This window comes from Podarcis cretensis (assembly GCF_951804945.1).
Source record: "Podarcis cretensis genome assembly, chromosome: 14".
NCBI classification, from domain to species: Eukaryota; Metazoa; Chordata; class Lepidosauria; order Squamata; family Lacertidae; genus Podarcis; species Podarcis cretensis.
Genome location: NC_137183.1, coordinates 18,728,737 through 18,742,213, shown reverse-complemented (window position 1 = coordinate 18,742,213; position 13,477 = coordinate 18,728,737). Strand labels below are relative to the sequence as shown.

Genomic DNA, 13,477 nt, shown 5'->3' with positions numbered 1-13,477 from the left:
CCCCTGGGAAGTTCAGAGATCTTATTTAAAGACAGAGAAGACACCCACGGTGGAAACTTCCACAACCACACAGCACTGTGAACAACGCAGGAAACTGTACAGCAGTTTACCAAAAGCAAGCAAAAAAAGAAAAAGGAATCTGCTTGCTTTTCTGGATCAGGAAATGGCTATTATTGCCGAATCAGAGCATGCAAACCAGCAGGACTTCAGTCACAAAAGGAAACATTCAACAAGCAAAGCCACCCAGTGACTAATTAAACGCCAGTGGTGAGGTCAGCCCGGTACAGCTACTCTCATTTCAAATTAAGACCTCTGTCAAATGAGTATTCATTCGAATAAATAAATTTTCTCTCCGCCTCCTTTTCGTTTTCTGGCATTTCAGTCGTGGGCTTCTTTCATCTCTCTTCCCCCATCAAATACATCTCGTTCAGGCACTAACTGACAGCATCTTGTTACATTTCAGGGTATTGAAAAGCCAGATGAAGATGAAAGGCGAATTCTCATCGGATGGAGCAGGGCTCCTAACTTGGCTCCAAGTTACAAGAAACAGAGATGCTTTAAAAACTGGTTTTAATTTACTGGGAGATAAGTGTTAAGTTGTGGGTGAACATATCAGACGACACAGCGATTCTTCAAAGAGAACAGAACTGAATTGAAGGGTTCAGCCAGCTTGCTTATATAGAGCTCCAGTACAACGCAACTGTAACAACCTTCTGTAACTATCCAATCACTGAACGTCACTTTCAATCCCCTTTTTACATATGTGGACCTGAGTGAAAACTATCTACAGTATCCCCTTCTGGCCCAGGGTGAGAACTTCAGTACATAACAATAAGGTTTCTCACATTATTAAACAAGTCATGGGGGGCGTGCAAGGAATTACACAGGAGACAAACTATTGAGCCATCCCTTAGCACAAGAGCGTTCAGCAATCATTAGTGAGGTTTAGTGGGTCAGTGGATATGCAACTTATATGCAACTTGCAACCCACATCCCCAACCTCCCTTCTATTACCCCCCCCCCTTCTTCTTATTTATTAAATTTCTATACTGCCCTATACAGTGGTACCTCAGGTTACATACGCTTCAGGTTACAGACTACGCTAACCCAGAAATAGTGCTTCAGGTTAAGAACTTTGCTTCAGGATGAGAACAGGAATCGTGCGGCGGCAGGCCCCATTAGCTAAAGTGGTGCTTCAGGTTAAGAACAGTTTCAGGTTAAGAACGGACGTCCGGAACGAATCAAGTACTTAACCTGAGGTACCACTGTACCCGTAAATCTCAGGATGGTTCACAACATAACATCAAGAAGCTGCTTTGATTAAACGATTGTGATTTCTAACATTTCCATGCACCAGGGCAGGTTATAACAACCAGAAATACAATTACAAAAACAGGAAACCGTTGTAATAATGACACAAAAGACCTGCTCAGAGCAAAACCATGATCACAATCGTTCACTTGTATGTCGCCTTTCCATAGTTAAAACCACGCTCAAGGCAGCTTACGGACACAGAAATATTTGCGCAGGTACAAAACTGTAACCAAAGTAGTCCTAAGTGATGTGTTTTAAGCATTTAACACCTCTGTCCCACACACGGCTGAAAAAGTGTTGGAGATGTGATAAATTAGGGAGAAAAAAACACTTCCCCTCTGATACTAATTAAGGTACACACAGCATCTTGAGCAGGGGTCAGCAAACTTTTTCAGCAGGGGGCCCGTCCACTGTCCCTCAGACCTTGTTGGGGGCTGGACTATATTTGGGGGGGGGGAATAACCCAGGGATGCATTTTAAATAAAAGGACACATTCTACTCATGTAAAAACACGCTGATTCCCAGCCTATCCGCAGGCCGAATTTAGAAGGCAATTGGGCCAGATCCAGCCCCCAGGCCTTAGTTTGCCTACCCATGATCTTGAGACTAGTGCAGGGAGGAGGGGGAAAGGCTCAGAAGATATGCATCCCATGGTTCGTAACCCTCAGTCCCCAGATACTGTAAGCATCAACACTGGCACCACATGCCATCAGTGATACAGGAAAATAAGGAGCCTTATACAGAAGGGAACCAGTGGAACATCTAGGGAGCAGGTGGCGCTGTGGTCTAAACCACTGAGCCCCTTGGGCTTGCTGATTGGAAGGCTGGCGGTTCGAATCCCCACGATGGGGTGAGCTTCCATTGCTCTGTTCCAGCTCCTGCCAACCTAGCACTTCTAAAGCATGCCAGTGCAAGTAGAAACATAGGTACCGCTGTGGCGGGAAGGTAAACGGCGTTTCTATGCACTCTGGTTTCCATCAGGGTGTTCCATTGTGCCAGAGGCAGTTTAGTCATGCTGGCCACATGATCCGGAAAGCTGTCTGTGGACAAACGCCGGCTCCCTTGGCCTGAAGCGAGATGAGCGCCGCACCTCATAGTAGCCTTTGATTGGACTTAGCCATCCAGGGGTCCTTTACCTTTACTTTTACCTACGCTGACTCCTAGCAGCTCTCTAAAATTTCAAGCAGGGGTCTCTCCCATGTGGGAAATTTGCCCTGCCTGAAATCCTTGAGGTGCTTCGAGTTAAATGGACCATTTCTCTGACTCAGTACAGGGCAGCTTCCAATGTCCTTATCTGATGCCATTTTCATGCTGGGTCCAGTCTAGGTCACAGAACTAACACATTCCATTCCTATGACATTTTCACTCATCTCAAAATACAGTGGTACCTCAGTTTAAATACGGTACTTAATTTGTTCCAGATGTCCGTTCTTAACCTGAAACTGTTCTTAACCTGAAGCACCACTTTAGCTAATGGGGCCTCCTGCTGCCGCCGCGCTGCCGGAGCACAATTTCTGTTCTCATCCTGAAGCAAAGTTCTTAACCTGAAGCACTATTTCTGGGTTAGCAGAGTCTGTAACCTGAAGCATATGTAACCTGAAGCGTATGTAACCTGAGGTACCACGGTATTATGGAAGCAAAAGGAAGTTTCGGTCTCTGAGAATGGGGTGAAAAGGAAACAGAAGGTGGTTATGAATGATGAAGTCAGTTATATAGGAAAAAAGTCATTTTTATGTTAAATATATTGTAAGAACTATTTAATATTGTTGTTGTTTTTCTTCCTTTTTTCCTTTTTAGTTGCTAGGAGGTGATGGATATTTGTTTACTTCTATATTTCTTTTGTGTGTGTGATGTATTAAAATGAAACAAATATATATATATAAAACAATGATGAATGGCATGACAGAATTGATGGATACTGCACAAAAGTGAAGCAGCTTACTTTGCATCGGCAGTGCTCAAAGCTTTGCTTTTTATGTATTATGTTCCGCCCTATGAATTCATGATGTGGCAATAAAGTAGAGGCTGCCTTTGAGCATACACAAAATGCACCTCCCTCAACTGCTGAATTCTACCCAATCTCACCACATGTGGGAAGAAGAACGGTTGCCAGGCCAGAGTATGCGAGCCTCCAGAAAAGTTTCGGCCCTCAGCCCCGCTCCCTCTTTTAAAGCGTAAGGCTTGCAGTCCCTAAACCCCTTTAATTCTGCATTTATTTCCAACATTAATTTATTTCACCATCGATGGTCACAAAGCGGCTTGCACAACATCCCCTCAAAGTAATACACAAACAAACAAAAGCAATAGGTTTTTAAACAAAAACAAAAACCAGTTCCATAAACACAAGCAATCCATTTTTGGGGTGAAAGCAGCCACAATGAACTCAACGGGACATCTCACTTCCGAGGGGGCCTGCGTATCCGCAGGGGCTCCCCACGCACACGTTTCCGGGGGATGACGCATTACCGACCTCACTTCCGACTAAAACACTCACTTCCCACCCTCTCCAGGGGCATATCCGCGTCCGCCCCTTTCCACGTGCGGGCCGTTCCCTTACGTCACCTTAGGCGCCCTCATTTAACTCAAGGAGGGGTTTTTCTCGGGGCGGGAGGGAATCCCCCCCTTTACACTCTCACTTTCTCTCGGTCTCTATCTTAAACACCCGCGCGCGGAGGTGGGGGGACGAGGGCGCACGCGCTTGCGCTTCCCGGGCAGCCGCGCGCGCCGTTCCGTGGAGAAAGGGGTTTCTCCCGCTTAGTTTTTCTAACTGCACGTGAACCAGCGTCGCGTGGGAAGAGGGCAAAAGAGCCTTGAGGGACACGAGTTGGCCGGCCTCTGGGGAAACGCCTGGGCGGGGAAAAAACCCACAGAAAAGACTTTTCCCCCAGACAGGCTTGCTGGCCCTCACCCACCTTGCCGCGCACCAGGCGCGACTGGCGCAGCTTCTCGGCGGCGCTCAGGGCTCCCAGGCGGCGCTTCAGCTCCGCTCGCAGCGCTCCCTTGGCGGCGTGCAGGGCGGCCATGTCGCCGGCGGAGGCGGCTGCGCCCTCCCCTCGGCTCTCCATAGGCAGCGCAGCCTCCGCCGCCTCCCCGAGGAGGCGCCTCGACGACACCGGCTCAGTTCAGGAAAAGGAGTGCAGGGAGCGCGCGGAATTGGGCTCCGCGGGGGCTGTCGGTTGCGCTTAAATGGCCTCAGCGCGGAGGGAAAAGGCGAACAAGCTGTACTTTCTCGCTGGAAGAGACACTCACCTTTGTCCTTGCAAAATACCGGGTGGGGGAAGATTTTTCTTTTCATCTGGTGCCAAAGTGACTTCAAAGCAATCTACTGCAGCCTAACAGGGTGACCTCTCTGGAATTTGTCACACATGCACGCACATAAATGTGTAAATCTCTTACCCACCCCACCCCTCAAAAAACCCCCGTCCTTTCTGCTGGGGATAATTCAAACTGAAATCCCCAGGTGTCAAAAGAGGTTGTTTATGTATGCCACTACTCCGGCCCATGTTTTCAGCGAGGTCCCAACTAAAGAAGAATGGCAACTGAAGCTGACGGAATATGTGCAGCTTGCAGATCTGACATACAGAATAAGAGAATAAGAAGAAAAGACTGGAAAATGTTTATTGAATATATGGGGGGGGGGATTGTGTACACTTGAAAATGTTGGCAGCATTAAGATAAATTAAACAGTGTAAATAAGTTTTGATGGATGTAATAATGGAATACTGAATGGTTTAGTTTATGTAAAATATGCAGGGATTTAAGATATGCAAAATGAAACATGGAAAGGGAAGAAAGGAAGTCACTGATATTTTAAGGATGTTTAAATGAATATTCTAAAATGCAAAACAATATATACATATTCACACACACACACACACACACACATATATATATATATATATATATATATATATAAAATTTGGAAGTCTGTGCTTGGCTGCCTGGAGCTTAAATACTTGACCTTTCAAACCGGCATTTGGAGAGGATCCCTAAATTGGTGCAGAGAGAAGACCTGAAATACAGGACAAAACTCTTACCAATACAGAACATAGCATTATTCATTGAAATACAGTGGTGCCCCGCAAGACGAATGCCTCGCAAGACGGAAAACCCGCTAGACGAAAGGGTTTTCCGTTTTGGAGGTGCTTCGCAAAACGAATTTCCTATGGGCTTGCTTCGCAAGACATTTTCGCAGTTCCTGCGGGGTTTTTTCCCTTCCCCCCCACCTTTTCCTAAGCCGCTAAGCCGCTAATCTGCTTATCCACTAAGCCGATAAGCCGCTAATAGCGCTAATCCGCTAAGCCGTCAATGGGCTTGCTTCGCAAGACAAAAAAAAACGCTAGACGAAGAGACTCGCAGAACGGATTAATTTCGTCTTGCGAGGCACCACTGTATGGGACCCTCCTGTATTATATACAGGACAGGTGGCAACCCTAAACGTGACTCTACGCACTAAGGACAATCTTACTGATTTCATTTTCCAATTTTAGAGTTGCTTTTCATTATAAATCTAAAGCATTGTTTTCCTTTTTTTTTTAAATGATATTTATTAAGATTTTCCAATTACAACAAAAAAAAGATAAAAAAACCAAAACATCCATTTTTAAAATCTTTTTCCCAATAACATCTTTTCGGGACTTCCCCTCCCCTCCCCCTCCTGTATTCCAATTCTTACAAATAAACAAAAAAAAATTCAACAAGTTCTTATCCCAAATTTAAACTTATTATCATTGACTCAATTTTAAAAATATTTTCCCATCCCCTAAAATCGACCTGTTCCCTTCCGCGAGTTCCCCCCTTTAATATGCAATACAGATTAAAATAGAAGAAAAATTAAAAAATAATTTTACGCCCTTTGGATTCCAAATTTCCCTCCCCCCTTTCCCGGTTGCGTTCCCAATGTTCCTCGACGTCTGATGTCTTCCTGGAGTTCCCACATCTCTCTAAACCATAGTCCTTTCCCAGTCATCTTTAATTTCGAATGTCCAATCTTGGAAGGAGTCTGTCTCAAAAAAGGCCCATTTCTTCCATCCAGATTTTTATATCTAGGAGTAAAAGCTCCAATTTTATTTCTTTAAACCTGTCAAATCTGGATGTCCCAAATGTTCCCACTTCCAGCTTTGTCCAGTTCTTATTATTTTTGTTGTTCTTGTTGATCTCACTCCTTTTTTTTTTTCCCCCTGCTCTCCTGCACAAATGTTCCAATTCCAAAAGCTTCTAATTCCTCTGCAGAGGCTTGTTATTCAAGAACAAAACATTACGTTAAGTCCCTTTCATTCTTCAATAGATAAATCTATTGTCTCCTTTAGTGCGTAGACCTCTGTAGACAAAATAGTGTTCCATTTCTGCAGTTTCCCAGGAGATAGAAAGTTCGGGTCAAATTCCACGCCAACAATACTTGTAATGTCCCTCGGCTCCTCTAGGTGGTTTGCAATAACTAAATTCCCTTCCAGATCACGTCCACCAGTCAAAATAACTTGTTATTCCTTGTTTGTAACAATTTGTATCCAATTTGTAACAAATGTAACTGGCAAAGTCCTCGTAACAAAGTTCTCTATTTTATTCTTCCGCTTTGACAGCTCTTTGACAGCTGTCAAAACCTCTATTTCTCTTCTCCCGGCGCTCTCACAAATCGCTCCCAGGGTTCCGGGGGGGGGGGGTTGCTTTTTAATTCAATTCAATTCCACCTTTCTCCTCCAGCTCAGTCTTATGATTTTCCCTCGCGAAGTTAATAACTTTGTCAAAGTAGGGTTGCACTCGATCTTAGTTGTCAAATCCTTTGCTTTAACTCTTCTACAACGGGGGGGGGGCTGACTTCCTTTTTGCGCCTCCCCCGCTCGCTCCGAATTTTTTTTAAAAAATTATCCCCCTTTTTAGTCCAGGTTCCGATTACTCACGGGTTATTCTTTTAAGTCCAGATTTTCAATAGAAGAAGTCAGCGCTCTCCGTCGAATGGCATGCGGCTTCGCTCGGCAGGGGAAGCGAAGGACTCAAAGCACCACACCCCCCCCCCCCGTCACCCGCTCCGCAGCCTTTAAAAAGGCTCCTTCGCGGGTCGGGGGGGCGCAAAAGGTGCCAGCCGAGTCACCATGTCCATGGGTTTCAGCGCCCATGGTTTTTGAGGGTCCCCGCGTCGCCGGCGCGGTAGGACCCAGCCCCTGCCGAGCAGGCTCCCTCCGGAGCTCGGAGGGAGTCCGCCATTCGGCGATGGCGCCAACCCGGAAGTCCTAAAGCACTTGTTTTCCATGACGCCCCTCAGTACAACTGCTGAGGGAACTGTATGCTGGGATGTGCAGGACAGACTAAAGAAAGTGCGTTACTTTTCCTATGGATCGTAAACACTGAAGTTCGCTCCTACAAGAGGCAGCGGGGGCTGCCACCTTTAGACAAATTCATCATGGAGTGTGGGGTTTTCTGGCTAGTAATCCTGACCCAGCCTTCTACCTCCATTGTGGAAAGTGGTGTGCTTCTCAATAATAGCCATTTCTGGAAAGTGCAGGAAGAGAAGATGCAGTTACTGCTTGTGTTCTTCCCATGAGAGGCATCGTGGTGAGAGCAGGATGCTGAACTCAATAGGCCATTGGCCTGATCCAGCCCTGATCTCTTTATGTTCCTGAGGTGATGCCAGCAAAATCTCTGAGCCTGAAGTAGGGCCAGCTCCACTAAGGCTTCTATCAGATGAGCCTGTGGGGACAGTGGGCCCAAACGCACCCCAAGTTGTGGTAGTGCTGTCCTAGACTCAGGATTCATCTGTAGAAGACCTATAAGGCAGCAGTAGGCAACCTAAGGCCTGTGGGCCGGATGCGGCCCAATCACCTTCTCAATCCGGCCCACAGACGGTCCAGGAATCAGCATGTTTTTACATGAGTAGAATGTGTCCTTTTATTTAAAATGCACCTCTGGGTTATTTGTGGGACCTGCCTGGTGTTTTTACATGAATAGAATGTGTCCTTTTATTTAAAATGCATCTCTGGGTTATTTGTGGGGCCTGCCTGGTCTTTTTACATGAGTAGAATATGTGCTTTCATGATGGGCGTAAAGCCGAATAAACATTTTTTTGATGTGCTCTAATTTAAAATGCACCTCTCGGTTATTTGTGGGGCATACGAATTCGTTCATTTTTTCTTCTTCAAAATATAGTCCGGCCCACCATGGCTGAAAAAGGTTGCTGCCCCTGCTATAAGGGCTTTATTTCAGCTTGCTGGAGCAAATTCAGAGTTCATTGTTTCCAGAGCATTGCATGAGCCTAGGGTCCAGCCTGAATTTCATCCCACCTTGCCTTATGTCAAGCCTAAACCTTGTCTTGTCTTCTCACCCCTGTTGGGCCCTGCCTTGCCTCACCACACTGCAGAGCAGAGCAGTTCAGATCTAGATTTGCCAGGCAGAAGCTGCCTGGTTCGTCATTGTTGAGGATGTCTTGGGTTCATGTTAGCAAAAGTTGGACAGTACTTGTGTGTGACATCACAGACATGTGACACTGCCTCCCCCCCCCCCCCAGATCTTGGGTCCAAGCCGGCACCTCTGCCTTTCACTCAGATTTATCTGTCTGCAGTGCACGTACGACAAGGCTACAGAGCAATAACAGTTAGGCAAGAGTAGAATGGTGTGAGATAACAGTTTGGGGAAAGGAACTGGCAGCCACGAAGGAGCCCTGCACAAAATGAACTCTTGTGACAGTTTCCTGCGGCAGCACAGCTTTGATGGGGAAATGAACACCCTTCACCGAAAAATTTCCACATTTTGGCAAGGTGAAGTGGTGCTGCTGACACAGGCGGTATTTATGTCCTGTTCTAAACATGGATTTTGCTGGCGCAGAAAACTTCAGGATAGAAATGCATCTCCTACAGTTCTGTCTCCCAGACAGTAGGGACTTGCTGAAACATAATGGCATTCATTCAGTTTCAGCCCCTGAGGTAAATGCAGCTTTCTCACGAGAATGACATTTGCTCCAGAGTAAGAAAACCTCTTGGATTTGCACCCTAACTCTCTTTCTGGCAACAAGGCTGTTCCATATTTTAATGCACTACAGTCAGCCATGACACCTGATTCCTTTCTAAAGCAGATTGTAGGGTCAGTGGGAACTGTGTTACAACCCAGTGTGAACTGGATTGCAAACTTTAAAACAACAGCCTTGCTGTGTATGCTAAGGTGATCAGGCCTGAGGCACACAGCCCTGGTACTTTCTTTGCAAAGGAATGAAATAATAATAATAATAATAATAATAATAATAATAATAATAATAATTGTATTATTTATACCCTGGCTGGGTTTCCTCAGCCACTATGGACAGCTCCCAACAGAATATTAAAAACACGATAAAACATCAGACATTAAAAACTTCCCTAAACAGGGCTGCCTTCAGATGTCTTCTAAAAGTCAGAGAGTTGTTTATTTCCTTGACATCTGGTGGAAGGGCGTTCCACAGGGTGGGCGCCACCACCAAGAAGGCCATCTGCCTGGTTTCCTGTAACCTCACTTTTCGCAGAGAGGGAACCGCCAGAAGGCCCTTGGAGCTGGACCTCAGTGTCCGGGCTGAACGATGGGGGTGGAGACGCTTCTTCAGGGATACTGGGCCAAGGTTGTTTAGGGCTTTAAAGGTCAGCACCAACACTTTGAATTGTGCTCGGAAACGTACAAGGATTTAACGATAAACATCCAGACCAAAAATGAAAGTTCCAAAGCTTGCATTCCTAACCAAAAATTTTACACATCTAGGGCATCCTTTACCTTATGCAGAATAACCCCGAACAAAGGATGATAGAAATTTGAGTGAAGGAATTATCCTACCTGGGCAAACTTATCTCCAATACAGACACAAAGTATCTGAGCTAAGGATCCTTGTAACAAGCAAAATTAGGGATTGGGGGCAGGAGTGAGACATGCGAGAAGGAGGTGCCTACAAATACATTCTATCTTGGGGTTTCCCTGTACAGTGGACCTCAGGTTAAGTACTTAATTGGTTCCAGAAGTCTGTACTTAACCTGAAGCGTTCTTAACCTGAAGTGGACTATCCCATTGAAAGTAATGGAAAGTGGATTGATCCGTTCTAGACGATGGAAAAACACCCCCTAAAACAGCAATTTAACATGAATTCTACTGTTTCACGAGACCATTGATCCATAAAATGAAGGCAATAATCAATGTACTGTACTATAAAATAAATAAAGACAGTATTTTAGATGAAAAAAATTAAAATTTATTTCCAAACTCACTGTTTGGAGGGGGCTCAGGGTCCTCTTCCACAATCACAATCGGCTTGGCTCCCAGCATTCATGGAGGTCTCAGAGAGCTCCTGCGGCTGGAGCCCAGTCGCAGAGACTCTGCAGGCCCCGTGGACGTCGGGGCTTGGCTCCCGGGATTCACGGAGCCCTGCAGGCACCGCAGAGAGCTCCGTAGGCCCCGCTGATGTCCGGGTTTGCCTCCAGGCAGCGGCGAGGCCTCCGAGAGCTTAGACAACTTACTTCTGGGTTACAATTGTTCGTAACAAAAAAAACAAAAACGTAAGTTGAAGCGTTCGTAACCCGAGGTACCACTGTATATCCTTGGAGTTGGCATTGAGACAGAACTGCCTTTATGTACACTTGGGATATGAACTCCCATCCCACACAATCCAGAACACCATAAAGTTGCACAAGCAGCAAACCATTGCCAAAATACAGGTTTATCTCAATATTGCCCTCTGCACATGCATGGGAGCATCTGTTACATAGGTCCAAGGAAGTAGCGAAGTCCCAGCAGATGTGACTGGCTTGAGCTTCACATCCACTGCCCCAGCCTTCCTTGTTTGCTTCAGGTTCTATAAGCGAGAAACATTCGCACACTTAACTAAAAGTAATGTTGCCTGCTGAACAGCTGCCCAGATATTTCTCAGCTGTATGAATTTATGCATATTGGCAGCACTGTTCTCTCTCAGTTAACACACGCTGCTCTGCAAAACTAGCAACTTAAATTTTCAGTCTGAACTGGATTAAGAGCACAACTTTACTTAACTTTAAAAATAAATGGACATAGTAGAATAAATGATCTAATATATGTTTTCTACATAATAAAATAATAATTATATCATAAGTATCGATGTCTCTTAACATAAGCGTTGACCGACTGGGTTGCCAAATGCAAAACTTGCCCTGGTGTTTCTCCTTTATTGTTGTTGTTTAGTCGTTTAGTCGTGTCCGACTCTTCGTGACCCCATGGACCAGAGCATGCCAGGCACTTCTGTCTTCCACTGCCTCCCACAGTTGGGTCAAACTCATGCTGGTAGTTTTGAGAACACTGTACAACCATCTTGTCCTCTGTCGTCCCCTTCTCCTTGTGCCCTCCATCTTTCCCAACATCAGGGTCTTTTCCAGAGAGTCTTCTCTTCTCATGAGGTGGCCAAAGTATTGGAGCCTCAGCTTCATTATCTGTCCTTCCAGTGAGCACTCAGGGCTGATTTCCTTCGGAATGGATAGGCTTGATCTTGTAGTCCATGGGACTCTCAAGAGTCTCCTCCGGCACCATACAGTGGTACCTCAGGTTAAATACTTAATTCGCTCCGGAGGTCCGTACTTAACCTGAAACTGTTCTTAACCTGAAGCACCACTTTAGCTAATGGGGCCTCCTGCTGCTGCCACGCCGCTGGAGCACAATTTCTGTTCTCATCCTGAAGCAAAGTTCTTAACCTGAAGCACTATTTCTGGGTTAGCGGAGTCTGTAACCTGAAGTATATGTAACCTGAAGCGTATGTAACCCGAGGTACCACTGTAATTCAAAAGCATCAATTCTTCAGCGATCAGCCTTCTTTATGGTCCAGCTCTCACTTCCTCTCCTTTATTAGGGTAGCGAATTTTCTAGAATCCTGTTTAAATAATTCGAGTTGCAATGTAATTGTGGCACTGGGGTGGAGCTTTGCAGCAAAAGTCTAGGGTCCAGCTCATCAGAAAGAGCTGCACCAAAAAGTATGTGGTCCTTGACGGAGAAAAACCTGGCTCACTCTGATAAAAGGAGTATGACCACTGGAAGAATTCTCTGAGAGAATTATGGTTTGAGTTTTCTTGAATAAGGCTGTGAAGGTGCCATACTTTTAAGGCACATTTCTCCACACCAACCCAAAGGATCTTGGGAACTGTGGTTTACCCCTCACAGAGCACCCTTCTTAAACTACACTTCCCATGATTTTTTCAGTTGAGGGGAATGTGTGATTTAAATGTAGAGTGTTTAGTGTTTACACAGCCTAAGTTACAAAATGGTGGAAGAGGAATGGGCTACAGCAGAACTATGTTTCGTGGTAAGGGATTAAGGTATTTGGAAAGCAAAAACAGAGCAGCTGAAATTGTCTTTTAAAATGTAAACCTTCTTGAAGACCTGGTGGATATAAATAATAAGATGTGCAAGCCTAGTGTCAGGGAACTGACATCGGAGCCAGAGGTGGACGCAAGGCTCTCAAGCGATGCTGGAGAGGGGCCCAGCAGGGAGAGAGGGAGCTCATTGGCTGGGGAAGGAAATCAGCGTAACACCAGGGATAGAGGAGGGCAGATGGGAGAATCGGCAAGGGGGCTCTTCACTGGAGACCAGCGGGGAGAGCACGGGTCCTCCGCTACCCACACCCACCCTGCGCAGAAGACTTCCGCACAGGGAAAGTAGGCGTATACTTGGCGTCAAAGAACTTCTTTGCTGGAAGAAGTTCAAGAAACGCCCACTGACGGATTCTGCTAGCAACTGAACAGCCACGAAGTGAAGGGCTGTCCAGCCAGAACAGGTTTAATCAGGCTACCTAGCCAGGAGTGGCGGTAACTTACACACGAGCAACCCCTTATAACCATTACACCTAGTTTGAACAATACATCAGTTTGGTAAAAGATAACACTATTCCTTTGATTTTAATCCAGGAGAACCTTGCTTGTGGTCTCAATGGATCATTTTACTGATTAGCTAGACTTTATTTATTTAAGCCCAGGTCTTATAGATGAAAGTTAAAGTTTATATATGCTTTAGCTGTATATTTCTTGTTTAAAGGCTGGAAACAAAGTCTTGTGTTCTATTTTGAATCCACAGGGTCTTAAAATGTTAATTACACATTATGCTGCCCACAGTTATTTGTTTCTTAAAGTTGAAGGAATTTCCCCCATGCAGACTGAAGGCTTGTACCCCACTGTACTTGATCATACAAATTTCCAAAAATGTG

General features: G+C 45.5%; 1 protein-coding gene across 1 annotated transcript in view; it reads right to left on the bottom strand.

Moving 5' to 3' along the window:
• MTHFS (methenyltetrahydrofolate synthetase) overlaps nucleotides 1–4,502 on the bottom strand; it is a 31,105-nt gene extending 26,603 nt beyond the window's left edge. Inside the window, exon 1 of the mRNA XM_079954410.1 lies at nucleotides 4,227–4,502. Within this exon, the coding sequence (XP_079810536.1) occupies nucleotides 4,227–4,379 (153 nt within the window). The 5' untranslated portion in view covers nucleotides 4,380–4,502. The remainder of the gene's footprint in view (nucleotides 1–4,226) is intronic.
• Between the last annotated feature and the right edge of the window lie 8,975 nt (nucleotides 4,503–13,477).